Source organism: Coccinella septempunctata, chromosome 8 (assembly GCF_907165205.1).
Source record: "Coccinella septempunctata chromosome 8, icCocSept1.1, whole genome shotgun sequence".
NCBI classification, from domain to species: domain Eukaryota; kingdom Metazoa; phylum Arthropoda; class Insecta; order Coleoptera; family Coccinellidae; genus Coccinella; species Coccinella septempunctata.
In genome coordinates, this window is record NC_058196.1 from 17,038,706 (window position 1) to 17,062,235 (window position 23,530).

Here is a 23,530-nt window from a genome sequence, read left to right on the forward strand (position 1 = left end):
CAAGTTTTTTTTCATAATGAGCTATGCCACCCCTGGAAAAACCAAATTACCTTCAGAATGACTAGCTAAGTCTGCGATACAACACATCTGTGAATTTTTTAAACAGAGCTGTATTCAGCCAAAGTACCAAATTTTTCGTTTCTACAAATATTTTTTTATTTTTGAAAAATTTTTTCGGAAACGCCGCATTTTGCAAGAAAATAGGAAGAATATTTTTGTGTTACAAAACGTTCAAATATTCACTAGATAGCGTCCAACTCAGTTTCAAGAGTTGGGTTCTTTGAATTTTTCTTATTTTTATAGTACCTACGTAATGATCATCATCAGAAAACAGGAAGACGTGGGTGATATCTTGTGTTTGGAAAAGATTCATGGAATAAATGTGAGATAGAACTTTTTATAGTTTCACTACAGCCTGTATCGTCTAAACCGAGCCGATTCGGAAAAAATGGTGAAGAAAAAAGTGTTTCTTTTGACCTCAAGAAACTACTTTTAAAATATTTGTACGAGTCAAAGTTTCAATCTGATAAGCATAATAATTGCATGTTAATATTCAAGAAAAATAAGAATCATTTTCCGAACCATAAAACTTCCAATAAGTCATACATTGAAAATAAATTTCACTTTGAATAACACAGATCAGATTGGACAACTCCCTAGTCTTCTGCATTTTCCTCATGGAACGAAATTTCCCATTTTCAAATTATTCATCTGAAACACATAAATATATTAGCGTAATCAAAGATATTACGAAAGACAAAATTGAACCAAAAACTCTAATGTGTACATTGAACTGGATTCATGATGAAATGGACTTAAGCAATGAAAATGTATCTAAGAAACATGAAGTGAACTGAAAAATTAGATAATGAATGAGAAGGAGATAATTTGTTTTAAAAAACATTCCCACGTCCTTCTAAACGCTTTTCACCCATTGCGAGCACATTCCTATCGGAATATTGCTTCCGTCATTCAAGAGCACTAGGTGTCCATGAAGCTCAAGGAAATCCCGATTTAGCATCGTTGGATCCCAAACTAAAAGAGATTCTGTGCTTAAACGTCATTTTAGAACTTAAACTTCGTTTAATCAAACGGTGCATACAGCCATTATCTCATCTTTTCTTACCACCTAACATACTTTTTCCAATTTTCCAAAGTTGGACACACTTTCTGCTCGATTTCAGAGGAGCCAAAATGATCACAATATTTCCAGGGACAATCAATATTTTCCATTCAATACAAATGATGATAATCAATTATTGAAGGCATTTAACGCGCTTGAAATCCTGATAGCAACGCTTCATTTCTCTTGTATACAATTTTGCCCGTGAAACCCCACTGAATTCAAACTTTTCCATGTAAACCTGAATGTTGACATAAAAATTATAGTAATTGATTGTTCCAGGTGAGCTCCGTTTGGCCCGACCCCTATCAGAAATTATAGCAGCCAGTCATATGAATCAGCCCATACTGTTAACTGTTGTTGCGGAGGAAGTGAGAGGAGATGCGGAGGTTTGTAAAAACAATGCAAATTTGCAGAGGCGATATTTTCTGAGGAGTTTCAATAACTGGTCAACAATTAAATCAGCCTACTCGTCAAACTTCTTCAGATCATGACATTTGCTTTCATTCTGGTTCGTTATTGTCCCTAAGCCAATTTACAAAACGAATGTTTTCATTTCACAATTCGCAAACTTTATTTATATAATCAGAAACAATTGCCATCGGTAAGGCAGCTTCTGAAACATATCTGATAATGTTCACAGAGGGTAAAATTCTTTATTGATTTTCTATTTTATTAATAACTGAGGATTGTATTCCATTCTGTGTTCGTAAATTCATTCACATTCGCTATTCGTAAACGTCAAAATCTCGACTTTCCCAAACTTTTTTGGGTCATTTACGGTTGGGGATCAGGGTCGAGAGTGATGATTGGCATGGTCCGGCTCTTTTCGTTCGCATTCTTTCGCGGCAAGCAATATGCAAAGGTTTGCATCGCCATAGAGGTGTTAGTATATGCGGCTAAAGATAGGTGTGAATATAAACTTAGGTTTAGCTTCGAGGATATGCTAATGTTAGTTTCTTCTATATTAGACTGCTAAAGTTGAGTCAGTTGAGTGTTACCACAGCCTCATGATTAAAAATGTAGAAGCTTATGGAGAAACAAGCAAAAGTACTGGTAACGCGTCAGGGTCGGCAAATTTTCGGAAATTAAAAAAGATCTATAAAAAATATAGTACAAAATTTTAATACTCATGAAAATAATGATAATATTAATACAATTCATTTCACATATTTTTAATAGCATGTTTTTCAATCAGTTGAGAATGAGCTCGTAAAATGGCAGAATATGCTGAATTAAACTTTTGTTTCGACTGTATCTCAACCAAATCTATGCCAAAGCATTGTGCTTAGTGCTTCTGAAAGCACTTTAGGCCTTTTTGTGTTTCCTAGCACGTTTTAAAACCAGTTCTTTGTGCTAAGTAATTCGAGCACTTTATCGAAAGGCTTAGTGCTTAGACATTCCCTAAACAGCTCCCGAGCACTGAAGTGCTCGCGATTACTTATGAAGATTACTAAGCACTAAGCCTTCGGAAATCTTGCCGAAACACGAATAAGTGATCGACGCGTTGTCACTTTATCGGCATCTTTTATACCACATGATAGGGTTAAACTAGGAATCAAATGCCGGCGTATAACCGGGAGTTGCAAAGGTCTGATAATAATTAAGGTAGAAAGCTCATTGTCGATATCCTCAACATAAAAATTTTCAGCGAAAAATTCTGATTACTTCTCCGAAAACATTTAATTAACCATCGCGGTGGAACACCCTCTATAATATGAACCCAAGAATATGAATATTTCGATCTGACTCAACATTTTTATGAAGACAATATTTATTCATGTATATTACGGGAAATGTAATTATAATTCAGTTCTGCTTTTAATATGATTGCTTACAGGTGTATGAAATAGCATGAAACAAATTCGCATTTTGTGAAAATCCGGATTCCTTTCTTTCAATATCCAAATAAGGAGAAGCGATAGGAAAAAAAGTCATTTGATTATCTTCAGATGACCACCTGCTAACTTACGAACACACTTGACGGCTTTCTCCCTATTGAATTTTGAATTAAAACTGCCACAACCTTGACGCATGTGATTTACAACAAAATTGCGCTTGCTTTGAGGAAGTCCCTTCAAACGGTGACCAAGAGAGCTTAAAATCCACGCCGTAGTACTCAATGGTTTTCATAGATGGCGAGATTTATAAAATAAAGAAAATCGGGAATAACTCAAAAACTACTAATGATATGAAACTCATTCCAAAAGAATGAATAGGGCCTTAATTAATGGCCAAAATAAATTTGAAAATTTTAAACGCTTTCGCTACCTTCATGCTTCATCAAAAACTTGGCTATACAATTCTTCGAAGGCGTTGGATGCGCCACATATAATGTTCTTAAAATACATAATCATCAATTCATCCTAGATATGTGAAGTTTTTGAGTATTAGTTGAAAATGTAACCTATATTTCAGGAAATAGTTCATGCCGTCATAGAACACCCTGCAAAAGTTTGTGATCCTACAGGTTCAGAACTAAATAAAATTACTACTTTGAAGTCGGAAAGTGCTTAGTGCACGCAAAATCGAATTACTTTCACAAAGTGCGTAGTAGTCGAGACCATTTTGTGAAAAATGTGTGCTTAGTGCACAAGACTCGGGAGTATTTTTTGTCAGTGCTCGGTACTTAGTGCTGAAAGGAATTTTTTTTCAGTGTTCGGCACAGCTGTGGTCTCAACGCATTCTTATTAGCGAATTAATGCATCTTAACGCCTGATGACAAAACTCGAGAGAAATATGCTTTTTTGGTGTGAGGGAAAACTGTAGAGTTGAATGTTCTTGAGGACTTTGGTCAAATTTGTCATACCATTCTTGGTATTGCCCTTCTCAAATGAATGAATATTTTATATGGTATTGAAGTTGTACATACATAATTTTTGTTTTTGTTTTTGTATATGATATTTCAGTTTTGTATTTTTCGCTTTCATTTTCGTTTATCCACATCAGTTTATGTATGCACATATGTAATCTAATAATCTTCGAGTTTATAGGCTTGTCCTCTACTCGAAACAATTATGTGTGTCGTCTGGTTGCAAAACCGGTCATCTCCATAACAGAAAATTTTTCAGGAGAGACGATTTTTTTGTCAAAACTAGGGAATTGGAGATAGGATCCCAATCTCTTGTTATTAATGTGTCACTAGGATAGTAGGTTTTAGAGCACCATAAGAGAATCTGGGGGAAGGTGCTGGGAGGGGGAAATTCAAAATTATAGTTAGGATTTGGCTGGTTTTGCAACCCACTTTGGAGTTGGCCGGTTTTGCAACAAACTAAAGCTTAAAATATCTATAAAATTGACATCAAATAGCGGGGTTTTAGCCAAAAAAAATCATTCACAATGTTTCTGTGTAACTGAACTTTATTTTAGGTTGAGTAAACTTATAAAAAAAATATATAATTATGTTAAAATAATTTTCGCAGGAATTTGGACAAATTTTTATTCATTATCCTTTTAATACATCGCCAACATTTCGAATCGGTTGTGATTCTTTCTCAAGGCTGGAATGTCAAAATAAAACCAGAAACAGATAAAAAGGACCTACAGATGATCTGCCACTCACCTCGTATTTCATCGGATTGAATATCGTCAATTTTATTGAAATAAATTCATCGGATATTCAATCCGATGAAATACGAGGTGAGTGGCATATCGTCTGTAGGTCCTTTTTATCTGTTTCTGGTTTTATTTTGACATTCCAGCCTTGAGAAAGAATCACAACCGATTCGAAACGTTGGCGATGTATTAAAAGGATAATGAATAAAAATTTGTCCAAATTCCTGCGAAAATTATTTTAATGTTTATAATATGGACGTCACCAATAATCGAAATATATAATTATGTATATAACATAGTTGAATTTGGAGATGACCGGTTTTGAAAAACACTGACGAGTGGATGTGGCCGCTTTTGCAGCACATTGGAGTTTTCTAACCCCCACAACGCACGGAGTTGACCGGTTTTGGTATGGTTTCTCATTGCCAATGGGTGGAAATGTTAATAGAGGACTTAGTAAAATAAACAGAAATTTTCTCCGAAAATTGAGGAGTTGGCCGGTTTTGCAACCAGACGACACATGTAATAAATAAATAAATAAATAAATACTCCTTTCAATAGGAGCCTCCAGCACAATCCACCACTGTCCGGTTGGCCTTGATACCACCAGGAGTGACTGCTGGTTCGCCAACCTTTGGCTCTTCAGAGTACAACGCCTTCTTGGACGAAAATGCACCATCTGGTACGTTTTTGAAGCTTCCTCAAGCGAACATACGGACCCAACCTGGAGATGTTGTCACTTTGGAACTGATCAACAACAACGGAACATTCGACATCACGCCGAGTGTAGTTGAGGGACAGTCTGAATTTCAAGTAAGTTTCCAAACTTTATACTTAATTTGAGAAGTTGCAGGAAGATCTTCTAGGTATGAGGCTGGTGGTAGATCGACTACCAAATGACCAACGCCCAACGACTAACGTACCTACCTACACTTGACGCGGCATTACAGAAACTGTGCAATAACTGTATATCAAATACTGTACAGTAACTGATGTATATCAAATACTGCACAGAAACTGTATTTCAAATATTGTATTTTTGAAATGTAGGGTTATAAATACAGAAACTGTGTAGTCACTATATCAAAAACTGCAGCATTATGCAGAAACCATACAATGACTGTTTATCAAGTACTGCATTTTTTAATGCAGAAGTATCAATACAGAAACTATGCAGTCAATGTATGTCAAACCTGTATTTTTAAAATGCAGTTTTATCAATATAGGAACTGTACACAAACTGTATATCAAAAACTGCATTTTTTAATGCAGAATTATCAATACAGAAACTGTACAGTCACTGTATATATGCCGACAGGAATTGAATTCTGAAAAAAGTACCTCCCAGTTGGGAGAGCATCTGACCGGTGATTAGGGGTAGGTTCGAGTCCTGGTTTGGGAGGCACTTTTTTCAGAATTCAATTCATGTCTACATGCCGTTAAAACTGTCATTTTATCATATTCTCAGACATTAAACTATCATCGTAATCAAAAACTGTGTCTTTGAAATGCAGTTCTATCAATACAGAAACTGTGCAGTAAGTGTATATCAAATACTGCATTTTATAGTGCAGAATTATCAATACAGAAATTGTGCAATCACTATATATCAAAAACTGCATTTTTGAAATTGACCTTTATCAATACAGAAACTGTGCAGTAACTCTATATCAAAAAGTGCAGAATTATCAATACAGTAACTGTGCAGTCACTGTATATCAAAAACTGCATTTTCAAAATGCAAAATTATCAATACAGAAACTATGCAGTTTCAGTACAGCAATTTCTGTGCTGCATTCAGGTGGCACTTTTTATGCAGTGTCTGTAAAGAGTGGGCAGATTTCGATGTTTTAGCACTACAGTTTTTAAACCAGAGGAGATAGACAAAATCTGATACCCCAGTCTCGTTTTATTTTTCTGAGAAACTAATAATAGTAGTAGTCATTGTTGGTCACTTTCTTTTGTTTTCGAGTTATAAGCAAAAATTGGAAAAATGGTGATATCGAAATAAATTTATATCTCCGCTAATACTGTTGATAGGGCTCTGAAATTGACATATTATACAGGCACTTTTTTGCGTAGAATCCAGTGGCGTGCTAGCATTTTTCGTACGATTTTCAATTACGAAGCTATGACCCAAAGATATGTTTTTTTAAATGGGAACATTAGATTTCTGTGCAATTTTTTGAAAGCTTAATTTTTACTGATTTCAAAAATATATAACATATGGTTTGTATCAAAATAAAAGAAAATGGTCATACATGGTATAAATTTATTTCGATACCGCCATTTTTCCAATTTTTGCTTATAACCCGAAAACAAGAGAAGGTGGCCAAAAATGACTACTACTCTTGTTAGTTTCACAGAAAAGGAGAACGGGAATGGGGTATCAGATTTTGTCTATCTCTCGAAAGGAGCGACCGCATGGGCCGGACTGATTACAATACAATAGAGAAATTTAAGGGTAAATTCAGCAGAAGTTTTTTCATTCGCCCCTTTTGCCGTCAATAGCCTCATTCGTGCTTCTATCTCTTCTTATGACTTATTTCCTAAATGTTTTCTCCAGTTTGTTGGGGTCTTCCTCTCTTCGGTTTTGACTTTTTGCTTTGCATATATGTTCGACCGGTTTATTCATTTTATTCCCTTATATTCGTGGCAAATGTCCCCACCATCCTAGCTGTCTTCCTACTACATACTTATCCAGTGATTCTACCTCTACCGGGCTTTTCTTTCCCTCTGACTTCTGACGTCTTCGCATGTCCATCTGTCTCTCCTAGTTATTCCTTTTACTTTCCTCAGGTACTTCATTCTAATTTGATCGATTAAAGGAAGAACATGAACAGCATCACAACATTCAAATTATCTTGGGTCAGTGCATAAATTCACATACAGGGTGGTCCAACGAAAACTTAACACCTCGATTTTCAAACTAAAATGGAAATGTGAAAAATTGCTCGGACCTATCAATTTCTCAGGAGCAACAACTTTTCCGCTTTTTTCATTCCCTCAACTTCAACTTCCAATAGGGGGTGCGAACAACTCTTGATTTTGAATAGGGGAGTTGCGATAACTAATTTTGAAAATCGAATCGAGTACCTACTCTTTGACACTAAAATTTCACTTCATAATATCTGTCAATAATGAAATAACATCGAAAATAGAAACAGGCAATGTGGAGTTCATCTCGAAAATATTATTCGTATTCTACACATTTTGAAATTATTTACTACTTATTTTGTTGATTTATTGTTCAAAAGAAGTATTAATTTTTTGTTCAAAATAGTAGACGGACCATGTTTGATTCACTTTAGTATTGAATTTTTAAAAACGTCACAAGTGTGTCGATGCCGGCTGAGTTAAGCAAGCGCCTTTTGTTGGAAACCAGTGGCCACATCGACGTAGTGAATAGATCGATGCGACACCTGGCGTTCAACGACCTAAGTTTTCTCATGCATGGCTACTCAAAGGTAGCTATCTGCGTACATTAATTTCTCTTCTCTTCATACCGTCGGCATCGTTTGGTTGAGTTATGTGGTACTGACGAGCTCCAACAAGAGCGAAACCTGTCTATCGCTACCCACCTTCGATGTCGGCATGGTCTCCATGGTATACTGAAAGTGTAAATTCTTGCCAGTCCGAGTCATGTTGATATCTTTCATAGTCTTTTGGCGTTAATCTGTCTTTATCGCGATACAATATTACATGCAACCGTAAGGGAAGTGAAGTTGAGAAATTCGCAAACTTTAACAATATGTGGATGTTAATGTACACAATTCGAAATCCTAAGTGCATCCTTCATAATTGTCCAAGAAGCTTTTCATTGCGATATATTTTCGTTCTCCCTGCGACTTACCGTTATATTTCTGGTTGACTGGGGTATCATTCAGCGTGGCCGTAGAGTGTCTGCATACATCCGCATATACTCATATTGCTCGAATAAATACCTTCTTTTCAGATAAGTGTTCATGATCCAAAACTGCTAGACTACGAAGAAAGAAAGTCAGTAATTTGTGAAATAGTCGCAAAGGAAATCGGCACTGGAAATTTCACGGCCAAAGCAAAACTGACAGTTCTACTGAACGACGTGAATGACAACGCTCCAGAATTTCTTCAGGAAGTATTCATTGGATCTGTGCCGGAGAACGCAGTAGCTGGTAAGTTGAGTCAATTTGAAGAGCAATTTCAAATTCTACCAGTTCCAATTTTTAAATACTCCTTATTCGCCTCTAGTTTCTGTCAGAAAAATCTTTCAACAATTTGTATCTCTCTCTATTTGAATAAAAAGGTGATTTTTTTAGCACAGTATCTAAATTAATAATTTCAAGTTTTCCTGATGGTTTAAATCATTTACAATTTTGATTGGAGGGTGCAAAAGTTGTTATAGACTCAAATCACCTAAGATTATATGTTGAAAATTGAACGTTAAAAAGGTGCAAAAATAGAGAGGAACGGGTACGTCAATAAATGATAATGATATAGTCATTACATTTCATTACTCCTCACCTTTCACGGCACACTGATTGATTAATTAACATCAAGTTACACTCAACTAAAATGAAATTCAATAATAGAACAATTCTTGGAATAAATTATAAATAGAAATTTTTTCTTTATTTATTCACTCAAGATAATATATTATTTCATGTTCTAAAAAAATCACAGATTCAATATTTAAAAATTTAAAAATATCACCAGAGATAATAATTCGCACTTGATCACTTCATCGGAATATCTGGATATAATATTACATGCAACCTCTAAGGAATTGGAGCTTGGGAATTCGCAAACTCAACAATAAGCTCCACAATGTGAAATCCTATAAACATAATCCTTCATAATTATTTTCCATTAAGGCCGAATTCATATCGCAACATTCTCTGGGTTAAACAAATCGTCTTCTACCCCAACGTCTAATTTATTTACAACTACTATAAATTATTTACACAGTCGCTAATTTACTTTCACTACTTTGCACATTGTTACTCTTCGGGATTAACTGTTATTCACTCGACTCTATTCAGAACACTAACTGATCGGATTCCTGTGCGCTTATCTTTTATATCGATACGTCCCTATTTGAGAGAAAGTGGATGTTACAATATGAATTCAAATGAGATAATAAATCCAGACGTCAATATAAAAATTCGCGAATTCAACTAGCTATCCACCATTACTGAGGGTGAAAAATCTGCGATAAGACATCGAAGAAGAATCGATGCTGAATTTACCTCTATTAAAGGTATAACCAAAGATTATAGAGTTAGGAAGATGGGAAATGACCCTATATCTCTAGTACTAAAAACCGACTAAACTTTGGGCCTGGGTTCCACATACTGAGAAATTAGATGGCGCTGAAATCGTAATGTCAAACTGTTGAATTGCAGATTTCTGTCTTACAATTGAAGGGCGCGAAATTCGAATTCCTAGTATTGGATTCTAAAATCGACTTAGTCGAGACCAGAAAAAACATCCTGAGCGACAAAAGAAATCCAGGTCTTTGTTTTGTGATCAGGATGTTTTTTTCATGTAACCATTGTTTTGAATCAATTAATATTAATGAAATACTTTGTTAGATTTGCTATATTTTCATTCGAAATTTATAAAAAAATATGACAGAATTGAAGATTTTACAGGGTATATTTAAAGGTGAGGTTTTTTTTTTGACATCTGGTGAGAATAATTTTGTCGCATTCAGTAATGCATTGCAGATATCTAGGAAGACTTACCATCAGTATTCGATGTATCAGTTTCAAACTGCTCGCCCTCCATCGCATGTGGTTTCTTTGGTTGCCCTTTAATGCATAGGATACTTTCTGCATACAGCAACTTACATGGATGAAAAGCTTTAAATTGACTAGAAGTAAAATGTTCACTGCACATGGTGTAGCTTTTACTCGAGTCATATGGTGCGAGTTTCAATACTTACGTTTCCATTTTCTTTGGTTAATTTAAAGAAACTTATATTCGGAGAATCCCAAACAGTTCTTCACCATACAATATTTTCCGTACGATATTTTGAGCGAAGTCTTTGATTTTGAGGATTTCATTAAATAAAATACACAAATAACTTCATCAAAATATAAATAAAACGGCCATGTGCAAATGTCTCCATGAAATGGCAAATGGCCCTCGAATAAATATTTTAAACAGTCTTAGTATTTTAATACAAAAAGGAAACCGGTCTACAGTTGCACTTGAATTTTTCGACTTCTCTGGGACTTCCTATGATAGTTCATGACTAACTCACATTATTGGAACGACAATTCCTTCGGAATTGTTGTTTCCCTTAATTTTTCATTTTAGTATTTTAATACACAACTGAACCACCAAGTGGCGCCCACGCAAGTGTAGTCGCTTCGTTTTCCATCATCCTAACTCTATAATCTTTGGGCATTACCTTGGATCCCTCCTTTCAGTTCATTTATTTTTGAAAAGGTAATTAAAGAACAAGAGGATTTTTTACTTGTAACCTCAACATTGAACCACTTTGAAGAACGTGCGCAAGAAAATTTTCTTAACTGGACCTATCGCGTCTTTCTTTGCAAATTTTAAGATAGAAAATTGAACGAATATATTATTTTCAAACAATGAATGTAGTTATAATTTCATTCTATTATAATTATTATTTATTTATTTAGCGTATGGCAATAGTTTACATGGTATGGTCTTATATCATAAAACACGAAATTAAAACTAAAAACATCAAGAACACACAGCAACAAGTGTGAGAACATTATAACTATAGATCTAAATGCATTTACTTTTATCCCGTGGCATTCCACGCACAAATTAGTTTTTGGCATTTTAACTATTGATAAATAATTCAACGCCAACGAAACTTAAAAATGAATTCGTAGGGCCGTAGGCCACGTGATTTGTCAAGAACAATAATACCCTTCCAATCCTTCAATAACTATCGCAGCTCTCCGTACTTTTTGTCCAAAGCCGAAGCCTAGCAGCAAGAATAATATCCCACTATTTCGACTACATGACCGATTCTGCCGCTGCTAGCTTCTCCACTATTTCGATTCATTCGACCGTAACGCATTCCCAACGTCCAAGCGCTACCAAAGAAGTAATCACATGAAAAATATATCTTTAGTATCAGTATGCAATAATAGTACCTATACTCCATTCACTTTTATTTTAGCAGTCGGTTGGCCATGGAAATTTGACACATTTCACTGTGTATAGTACGAAAATGTGGGGTTATGACGCTTGTCAAAACATTTTTGGGTTTTGAATCAACGCTATGTTGCCCGTTCTACGTAAAAGTTTCTGTTATTACGTACTTTATCACAATGTCGAATCTCTTCGGAAAATTGAAGTTTATACAAACTGACTGAAGACATACCAAATCCAGTTATTTGCATGGAAAATACAAGAGATCAGTATAACATCATAATATGCACTAGCTTGAGGAGAGTTAATATTCGATATCTTCTTTGGCTAAAGTTTGAATACGTTACATCAGTTGTAGATTTCAAAATTATTAACCCAAAGATGAAATGCATATGTTGCAGTGGTTGGGAATGGGTATATCCCAAAGAAATTAACAGATAATTACAAGGATGTTAAATTGTTCAACAAAAATCATCTTGCATCAATATAAGTAAAAGGAATTAAAGGAAGTTTCAATCAAGATGAACTTCACCTTCGAACAAAAATTTCGCATGAATAAACAATTAGCAGGACAACTGGCGCGTATTTGTGGCGGTTCATCTTAATGCATTGATATAATAATAATAATTATATTATTTATTGAGACCTTTACAATGTATAGGACAAGTCAAATCAAAAATAGAAAAATCAATTTTCGGGAACTTATTCTACGATGACATTCATCGAAAATCCTGTACTAAACTTTTCGCATTAATTCACTCAAACATAAAATTCTTAAATGCCACCACTTTTTTGGGTATCCCAATAGAAGAAAATTCTTTGTCATCCTCTTCATCCACAATCTTTCTGATTGTGGGAATATTCAGCTGAAATATAAGTCGTTCAGATTAAGATGAAACATTATATAAATTCTCTATTCTCTTACATTGAATATGTTCGCTACCATCTAACGTATTGTGTATTTTAGAATATCAGGGTATAACTATTTGAATGAGTGGACCTGAATTCTAAATATCACTTCCTGAAACCCTGTCTCTTTTTTCAATCACTTTCGGCATTTTCGTAATAAAAATTGATATTAGTTGTGGCAACGGCGTTATGACATTAACGACATTTCATGAGTGCCAACCTTACTCCGTTCTAGTTACAAAAACTTGAGGAAATTATTTCATGGCCAACCGACTGCTTAAATGAATGTGAATGCAGTATACATATAAAATTGTTCTTTGATCAATATTATGGAAACATTATACTCCATATTCTTCCTCTTATACTGACTTCACAGGTACCACAATTCTGCTAGTTGAGGCTGCAGACATCGACTCGGAACCCGGAAACAAAATACGCTACACTTCCCTGACTGGTCCAGGATCCCACCTTTTCAAATTAGAACCAGAAACCGGAGTTATCACCCTCGCAGCATCCGATTCTCTGGACGCTGAAACCACCGCAGCCTTCGAATTGACGGTAGGAGCTACCGACGAAGACGGCAACGGAAAGAGCTCCTTTGCTAAAATTATAGTTAACCTCATTGACATCAACGACGAGAGCCCTGTGTTCGAAAAAGATATTTACGAATTCATTGTGAATCCCGACAAAACAGGGTTCACATCCGATGCTGTAATAAAAGCTATAGATAAAGATATCACTTCGCCGAACAATGAGGTTAGATATGAAATTGTCAATCCCATAGATGGTCTGGTGTTGAATGATGTCCTTGGAGAATTTGGGGTAGGTAAAATATACTGAGTTTGGTGCAAAAACATGTGTAAATTCATTGCAGTTTTCACAAATATTCATTGAAATTGGCTGTTTTCAAATGACGATGGTGGGACAGTAACAAAACTAGGAATCTAGGAAAGTAATTTGACGTGGAATTTTGTGCTCTTCAATTTTGATTTTTGTGACATTTTTGCATCGTTTGCAAAATATGACCAGAGAACAGGAAAAACTTCAAATATTTCGAGGTTTTCCTCATTTTTCGACCTGAACTAGTGCTGTTTTAATGGAGCAAACTTCATATTCGTGTTCAGAACCCCAAAAAACATATAATGAGGAAAAATACTCCTTCTGACGAAAATGATGTATTCTTTATGAAATATCTTTGAAACGTCACATTTCGAAATAATCATTTCAACCGTTTCCCAAAAGAAATTATTTTAAGTAGGTACTTAAAAATGAAAAATAAAAATGGGTATTTAAAATTTAAAGCGTTTCGTTTCTATTGTACAAATTGGCAACATCGACTGAAATATGCGTTGATAATAAACGCATAAAACAAATACACTATCCTGATGAGATAGACAAAGATGGCTGTCTATGAAGTCTGCGACGAACGGGATTTTTATGGCCGGTTGCTGTTGAGGCTCGCCAATGAGTACGCGCGTTATGATGGCTGCAAATCAACAGCTGTTATTTCACAAACAAGCCATTTTTCTTTTTATTTTTTAGCAAGCGCTGTTGCCAAATCGTTAACTAGAAACGAAGTGATTTGAATTTTAAAACCACATATTTGAAGAAAGATTTTGACTAGTTTTCGCGGTGCATTTGAAAAATTCATGAATGAATTGAGGAGAATTACCCATTCCGTTAAAAAACTTCTTACCAGACTCATGTTACGAACCATTTGATCAGAAAATTGTGCACTTTCCATTTTGGTATAGGTAGGTAGGTCCTGCGACAAATTACAATAACACAGCCGTCTTTATAGAGTAGACGGCTGTGCTATAACTAGCGTAGGCTTTTTCAATGGTTTCCATATACTGACAACATCGATTCAAAGACATTTTGGAACCTATTAATAATATAGCATTTGCTCAACCATATTTTTTCAATTGAACTCGTCAATTATGCATTTCCCCCTTTTAAAATTGGTCATTTCAGTCTCTTTCAATAATATATAAATTTTGTTCACCTTCAGCTCACTAAAACTTGGAGACCAACGGAAATGGTGACTCTGAAAGCAAGAGCGTGGGACGGCGGTATCCCAAGACTGTCGGGCCTCTGCGAAGTAAGAATTTATCCACCAGAAACTAATTCGAGAATGATGACATTCATAGTTCCCGGAAGAGATCCAGACACTGAAGTTATTGCAGATATCTTGAGGACCATCACTGGTGCCAAGGTCACCATTAATGACGTAAGGCCATACAGAGGTTATGAGCCTGATGCCACAGATATCAGCAAAGATACAGATACGGAAAGGTGAGCAAACTGGTTATTTTGTAAAGATTTCTCCTTTCAATTCCTTCTAGCATAAATCCTCTGTATTGAACTGGAAGAATAGTTATTTTCCTATCAAGTGCGGAAAGTGATACTTGCCCGCACGAAACTGCCGTTGCCCGAACGATGCGAAGCAGAGTTCGGGTAAGCAGTTGAGTGCGGGCAAGACACTTTCCGCAAGAGTTTGGGACTCCGCACCCTTTGGGAAAGTGACTCTTTGCAACTTGGAATGCGTGCGGGAAAAAGGTTGAACGCGCACGCTTGTAGAAAAAATTATAAACACCGCTGAGATTTTAATATTTTTTGTTCGAGGACATACCGTCATTCTTTTTAAATATCAGATAAAATTAAACAGACAGGTACTGAAGTTTCTACAAGGTGCTTAAATTCACCAAAAAGGATTTCTTATTCATGGCGAATGTAATCGTGCGAGTTGTTTATAACAATAAAATTCTTTACTTAGAGACCTTCTAACGATCCAGTGTGCCAAGTGACACCATCAATACAAAAGTTAAGAAAGTTCTGAATTTTGTAAAAGTTCCGAAAGTGGGCGATTCTGTAAAGACGTTTCCTCGGGCATCTCAGCGCCAGCTATTCTTCAAAGAGGAAAATAGCCAACCCACCCTGGTGGCTTCGAATCGATGAAAAGGTTCCATGTTATCTGGGGTGTTAGCGATAACCAGTGAAAGACAAAATCAGAGCTCTCAAATTTATTCGTTGACTCGCAATAGGGAACACAACAGACGCTATTATAAATTCAGTCGAGTTAAAAGCTCAATACAATGGGTGGAATAAAGTCTACTTCACACAATAAAGGAGGTTTTCCTCGGAATTAAATACAAATAGTAATGCAAAGGTGGTGAATTCGCGGAGTGAATCTGACGAAAATAAAAGGGGGGGATCCGATCTCAAACGCGCCACGGGTGTTACGGATTCGTTTGCCAGCCAGAACCAAAGACAACCTTAACGGGCAATGGAGTCGGGGCTCAGTTTCAAAACTACGGGATTGTAGGTTTGGGGGGAAACAAAGCACGGGGTTGAGAATCTGTTTTCTGCTTCTGACGTGTTCTCACTCCAGACAGAAATCGTACTCCCAGAAGTGGTAGAACTAGGTAGGATAAAGGGGTTGAAGCTGAGGCTCATACCTCTGGGCTCAGTACACGGAAGTTATCTGCTGTTGCTCTGTAACTGGCTAATTGTCGCGCGGTTAAACTTACAGTGACAACCTCCACTCGAACGCTAAGAACAACAACAATAAATATAAGGAAAAGAAATAAAAAAGCCAGTTACGAGCCCTATTTCTACACGTACTTGGACTGGTATCACTTGGACGAAAGAGAGAATCGCACTCTATCGTTTTAACGTTAGACAGAAATCAAGGTTCTTGAAATAAATTTTTCAGAAATTGATTCGCGGTTTATCGGCTAATCAAAGATTGAAACACCCGGCACAGACTTAATCAGAATTCAGAAATAACACCAGCTGCCGTATGAAGAAAGAAAAAGAATCAATTCATTGATCTGCGGGAGGACATATAACCACCGGAGGGGGGGGGGGACGGAATTTGTCTGAGATGTCGAAAATCGGTACAATACACGTCGATGAAAATATCTTGACTCTGGCTAATTGGTACTAGTGAACAAAAACTCGGTGAACTCCCTATTCTGGGTCTTCTTCACGGTGCGACATCGTTTTTCAGAAATGAAAAAAAGAGTATAAACGGTCCGGTTTGTTTACGGAGAAGGTTTTTACTCTTTTGTATCTGAATGGTTTTTTTTTTGCTCTTCGTTCAATATTTTGTTCTGTTCCAGGCAAGTTCATATCGTTTAGGTTTCAAAGAATTTTGAATCAGTTATGTTTTTACGTTTTCACAATCACCTTCGATTCAAAGTCTAAAAATTTGTTTCGCAAAAATGAATGTAGGTAAACTTAGTGCGGATGAAGCCAATGAGAAATGTCGCTAATTTCTTTCAAGTTAGTGGAAGCATAGTTTCCCGGCTAATTAATCGATATCGAGAAACTGGGAACGTGACCGGAATACCGAGAAGTGGACGCCCAAAATCTAACAATTCTGCACAAGATCGGTTTCTGACTATATCTACCCGTAGAGAGCCTTTTGAGTACTTATCGATTCTGAACGCTTTTGATGTTTTGAACGCTTTTGATGTTTTGGTTTCGATCTAAACAGCTCGTCGAAGACTTCGAGATGTTAATCTACATTCTTGACAACTTTTGAGAAGGATTCCACTAAATCAAAATCATATGCGACCATGATTGAAATGTGCCGATGAGCTTGTGAGTTGAAACGATTAATGGAGGTTCACAGATGAGTCGAGACTTGGACGGTGTTCGATTAATCGGGATGTTCAGGAATGGACATATTCTCTGGTGCCCAGAAATCCCAGATCGGTTCAGGAAGGTCATCCGTTTGAAGGCAGCTGTTGGTCCAAATTTATAATTTTTGAACATTAATGCGCGTGCGAAAATGTCTGGTGCCCCATCGATCACCAGACTTCAATTCCATTGAACAACCTTGGGATCAGCTCTAGAACTCAAACAGCTCATACCCCAAATCTGTAGAGAAATTTATCATTTAGCCTTTATCAAGGCTACTTCAACAATCTGATCGATATTATACAAAGGCGTTGTTACTCTGCGGTGGATGTTCGAGGAGGCATTGTCTCCCTTCTTCTTCTGGTTCCATGACCGTTTAACTATCGTTGATCATCATGATGGCTATCATGTTGACAACATGACAACTATTGTTTTATTGAAAGCTGCTCGAACTGTAGATTTCCTGTATCATTGTCTCAAATTTTTCAACCACGATGTTCTCCTTCTTCCTGGACCACGCCTGCCCAGGATTTTCCCTCCATGATAAGATGTAAGATCTCATATTTCTCCGGGTGTATCTGATATTATTTACGTTTACCCCATTAATATCAATTCCTTCAGTGGCATCAGCAAGACCCTCATCGAATATTTCCTCTGAATAGAGGTTGAAAATGCACACTCTTCACTGAACTATATTTTATCAATTTTTGGTGTGAACCGATTCTGTACTGAAAATAAATTTTTACCTCAAACTGTGGAACGTATGAATAAATAGGCAAAAGAATGACTCAGATAAGTGAGTAAATATTTAGATTAATCTTTTAATTATATGTATATTTAAAAAAAGATCAGAAAAATGAAACTTTTGAGATAGTCTTAGAATTCCAGAACTTCCTCTACTTCTGTTGAGCATATTATTAAAATGATACTTCATACGATAGTTTTCATCGCATTTGTCCACCGCAAGCCGTTTTCAAGAAGTGACATATTAAAATATGATGTTCTCGAAAGTGGAAAAAACCCATCAGAATTATTTTCATAAACACCTTCGAAATCAACTGATTAATTGAATCCAAACCTTGTGTTACAGGAGTGTGGTTGTGACCACTGTGAACTATTCAAAAGGAAGTATTATCGACGTCAAGAAGATTCAAGATATCCTTGATCAAGAGTATAGAGTGAGACGTGGCGAGATGGAAGTGAAAGAGGCTGGAGGTGGCAGTATGCTGTGGCTCCTCCTTCTCCTCCTGTTTCTACTTATTCTGTTGGCCCTCATTTTGCTTTGTTGTTGTCTCTGGGACAAATGCCCATGGTGAGAAGCATAACTTTTTTCCTTCGGAAAATTCGACATCGCGTTTATTATTATTTTCAGTTACGCATCCTTGAATAGGCGTCGAAAGGTTCGATCAGCGGAAGCAATCAAAATCATAACGACCAGCCCAGGTCAAGGACATGAAAGCAAATCTGTGCAGGTAGCAGAATGGTTTGGTAGAAGGGAGGCATGGACACCGGAACCGGCCACCCTGGAAGTGGAATCCCTCAAGCGGCATGAGATGGAAAGGGGTTCAGATAGAAGCAGAGTTCAGTTCCAGAAAACACAACAGGTTGGTGATTTCTTACAATTTTGAATGAAACTGAAAAAAGTAATGCCTCTTTTTGAACTTTTTTATGGAGCACATATAGGTAATTCAATACCGAGAAAAATGTGTTCACAGAGTTACAATCAGAATTGACTTGTGTAACTCAACTCGCTTCCAAAATACAATAATACTTCATATTATTGTTTCTGAAATAGTTACTGCATTAACTATTCAATTATTATTCAACAACACTTCCTTCAATCGAATATACATTTAACAATACAAGAGGAAAGAAATCTATGAGTGAGTTACAAATAGAAACTTACACCTCAGTCAAATTTTGGATGTGAGAACCTTGACTTCAGCTAATGTGCGAAAGCATGCACTATGTGAAAACCGCTTGAAGCAAACAAAAATGAAGAGGATATCACCCGTCTTTACCACCAAATTCAACACGGAGTCACTGAAAGACGAGAGTAGGTACAATTTTTTGTATGAGCGCAAATTGAACGGGAATATTTCCCGTAACAATATAAGGCTGGAGAACAGTATAGAAGAACCCTGGCATAACATAACATAAAATGTCATAAAAAAGCGCAGAGCACGCAATAGGGAAAAGAAAAATCAGGCGAAAAAATAAAGATGGCATACTCCCAAAATATGAATAATAAGTCACCGGAAGAATACTAAGAATATAAATTGATAAGGAATAGAACGAATAGCGAAATCACACAACTGAGGAAAGAATATTGGGAGCGATTTTCAGCCGAAATGGCACATGATCTTTACGGGTGTCAGAAGAGAATATGAAACATTGTAAGGAAAAGGAAGAAGCCTATAACCGAGGAGGCACAAATAAATAATATAACACCGGATACATGGACAGCATATTATCAGAATCTATATAACAATCACACCGACCCTAGAGAGTCACAAGAGGATTTTCAGGAGGCATACAACAACTTAAAAACCGTAAATCACCTGGGACAGATAACATCATTCTCGTCTCGCCGATAAGACATGAAGTCTCGTCTCGTAATCTCGTCCTTGAAACTATTCAAATCAATCGGAATCAATGCGCGAAAGAATCAGAGTCTTCTGAAAATTCCATATACAGGGTGTTTATTTACTTTCACTTCTCACTTTGAATATGATTCTGTTGATCACAGTCAGCAACCTAAAAATGTATTACAGTGATAGATTAATTTTTACATTTTGATATTTTGTGATACCACAAAATAAAGAGTTAAAGAGTAAGATGCCAGAGCGACCAGACATAACTTATTTTCACACAGATGAAACTTTAGGATCTCAGTAGAGTATCATGTGCTTTGAACACCTGCGAACTTGTGGAGCTTGCCAAGTGACACCTGGGCAGATACCAGATGGCAAAGTTAACTGAAAAGAAGAGTTCCTTAACTTATTTTCACACGGCTGATTTTTATAAATGTTTTAAAGAATATTATTCTGAAGTTATATTATAAGTGACAGACACTTTCCATGGATCAAAACTCTTGCCAGATGCTTTGAAGCTGCACAAAAAATAAATGAACTTGAAAAGACCAAGGGTACAGAATGCTGTCAGATGTGCAATGCTACATCAATCATGAAGGTTTTGAATTTCTTCAAATGAAGTACTTGATAAGTATGTGTAACTTGATATACCTTTAAGAATAGTCATGAAAAATTCGGATTTCCGTTTGAAAAAATAATCGATGGACAAGCTTTATAACATTTTCTCGCATCCACAGAAGCATATATTAAAATACTTATCAACCGTTTCGAGCATATTCTCAATAAAAAACTGTTTTTGATATAGTGAATTTATTCCAAGTCAGATACCTACTCGCTCTATATGTGTACCTAACAGAAAGTTAAATGACATTCATGGTTCCAAAGTTTTTCCCTCGGTTTTTCCTTTATAATCCACCTATTATTTTAGTCCTCGTGTTAAAAAATGAAAGCATTAGTATAATAAAATGACTTAAGAATCTTCTGAACTCAATTCATTCATTGTACTCGCAGGCTAATGAATACTATGTGCGAGAAGGAAATGCAGATATTTTACGCCTCTACACCTCAAGAGAAAACGCCCCTCACCACCGTTCAGTGGCTTTGGCACCAGAGAATACCTACCTACCAGACAGCGGAAAAGACATCCTTATGCGTAGGTTCATGGATCAACAACAGCATGATAATCAGAAGCAAGAAATGTTGCTACCGAACGCGGCAGTAATTAGACTACAATCAGAACATGAAGCACTCGAGGCTTCGTTGAGGGAACAGAACGCCATGCTCAAGCAGATACTGCAAGAAAGAGAACGGGAGCTCAAACTGGAAACACAATCCTTGCCAGCAGGTATGAGTAACTGACCGCAGTTGATGTAAAATTGTTGTATGTCTCTTTTTTCAGGAACGCAAACTGACCAAGATGCTGGAACTCAGACCGATCCTCACTTATTCCTTCCACCAAGAAGGGAGGTACAATCTAACGACGAACAGAGCGATGGAAGTGATGAGGATCTGGTGATTATTCGGGAAAAAGCCAAAAGGCGAAATGGTTACAGAACTACCAGAATCCGAACGAAACGGAGAATAAGAACACCAATACAAGAAGAATCCGAAGTAGATTTCTTGGACGATCCAGATGACCTAGAAGAACATTATGTAGCGAAAAATTCCAGGGTGAGATCGACTAAAGCAAAGGAGATGGGACAAGAACGTCACCGAGACGGCAGAACCCAATCAGGGATAAGAAGAGACGTGCTGAAGGAAATATCTGATTCGCTACGCCACGAAAGAGAGATGTACGCGAATGACATACGAGATCAAATTCTTTTAGATATCACGAGTACATTGCAACGTCGCAACAGGTCAAGCAGTGAAACAAGAAATTCCACATCTGGATTCCGAAGAGATATACTGCAGGATATCTCGAACGCAATAGGAAGACGAGGGAGAACAACAAGCGAAACCCAGTTGAACAGAAATGATCCTCAAGAATATCTCATACGAGAAATAGCAGATTCCATTTTGGATCAACATCAGCTGGAAAAACAAGAAACATTGTCTAGTGGATCACCTGTTAGATCCAAAACTAAACAAGAAATCATGGAAGAAATTGTCGATTCATTAAACCGATCAAACATCGATACGAGAAGAAAAGCTTCCTCCGAAAAACCAAGCAGGGCAACTAGTGAATCTAGGATATCTAAATCAGGGCTACGTCGCGAAATATTAGAAGAGATAGCATCATCCATGGCAAAAAGTAAAAACATCACAAGCGCTTCTAGGGTCTCCAAAAAGAAGGGCAGAACTAGAAGCGAATCTCGATCGACAAGATCTGGACTAAAGCGAGAAGTTCTGCAAGAAATCGTATCCTCATTCAACGAATCTCCAAAGAATGATAAAGCAAAAGAAGAACAACTTGTTCAGCAAATGTCACGCAATTTGAAAGCCAGATCTGCGAAAAACGTTTCTGAAGATGAATTGAAGCGAGAAATATTACAAGGTTTATCTGCCGTTGTCGATCGAAATGACATTAGTCCAAGCGACGAAGAATACACTGATGACAGTCTGGACAATGTTAGTCCAAATTCTGAATCTCTCAGCAAAGAAAAATACCATTCCGAAATAGATTTGAGAGATTCTCAAGACAAACCGAAGAACCAACTTAGCAAGTCTAGGAGCCAAACGGATTTGAACCGAATTAATAAGAAAACCAAAGTAGAATCAAAACAACAAACGGAAGTGAAAGCAGGTAAGGAAGAAGTTAAAAATACGAAACAGCCCAAAAGGCAATCCAGATATATGGAATGGTATAGCAAGAACAATAAACCGAAGGAAAAAACGAAAAAGAAAATGACGGAACAAATAGAGAGCGATCCTTCAACTGAGCAAATTAGCAAAGAGTTAGAGAAACAAAAAGTCGAGGCAAAAATTTCCCAGAGACTGCTGAAAGATACAGAATCTAGCGCTCGTAAGAAGCAGATGAAGAAGAAAGCACCACTAGGTCCCGAACATCCTCTTCTGCAACACTCGGAACATAGATTCGAAGTTCAATACCCAAGGAGAGCTGAAGATGATGCGGATTCTGGTATTGCCATGACGCGTCCTGCTATTGCTCAGAAGAAAAGTGTTTTCACCATAGCATACAATGACATGCACACCAGTCAGATACACGACAATCCCACAGCTACTCCGCCATGAGTGGTGGAATTGGACAAAGTTTATCTGAAAGAGAATAGGGTACCAAATCAGAGATTTGTAATATATTAGCTTTAAGACTGAAAGTTTGATTATCTTGTAAATACCTACTGTTATTTATATTCACTCACTTTTATTTGTAAGTTTTCAAAAGAGTTTCAGAAAAAATTATCAATTGGTTTTAAGTGTTTTTTTTTGCAACCTTATATAAGTAAGAGTTGAGAATTTCAAGAAAATGACGCGCAGGCGTCATTGTCCAGAGATGATAACAACAGACGGACAAGTTTATAATGAGGGACATATTGGCATGATCACAGAGTGACCGGATTTTACGTTCATGTTCATATATTTCAGGGGGTGATTCTAGAGGTCGAAATATCAAGAAAAC

At 36.7% G+C, this 23,530-nt stretch overlaps 1 protein-coding gene across 1 annotated transcript in view; it reads left to right on the forward strand.

Annotated features, from left to right (window-relative positions):
* Window positions 1-23,322, forward strand: part of LOC123318782 (cadherin-86C-like) — a 56,718-nt gene extending 33,396 nt beyond the window's left edge. The window contains exons 6-14 of the mRNA XM_044905521.1: window positions 1,406-1,512; window positions 5,240-5,491; window positions 8,634-8,832; window positions 13,086-13,531; window positions 14,721-15,004; window positions 18,447-18,668; window positions 18,729-18,960; window positions 20,962-21,295; window positions 21,350-23,322. Coding sequence (XP_044761456.1) covers window positions 1,406-1,512; window positions 5,240-5,491; window positions 8,634-8,832; window positions 13,086-13,531; window positions 14,721-15,004; window positions 18,447-18,668; window positions 18,729-18,960; window positions 20,962-21,295; window positions 21,350-23,145 — 3,872 coding nt within the window. The 3' untranslated portion in view covers window positions 23,146-23,322. The remainder of the gene's footprint in view (window positions 1-1,405; window positions 1,513-5,239; window positions 5,492-8,633; window positions 8,833-13,085; window positions 13,532-14,720; window positions 15,005-18,446; window positions 18,669-18,728; window positions 18,961-20,961; window positions 21,296-21,349) is intronic.
* The last annotated feature ends 208 nt before the right edge of the window (window positions 23,323-23,530 follow it).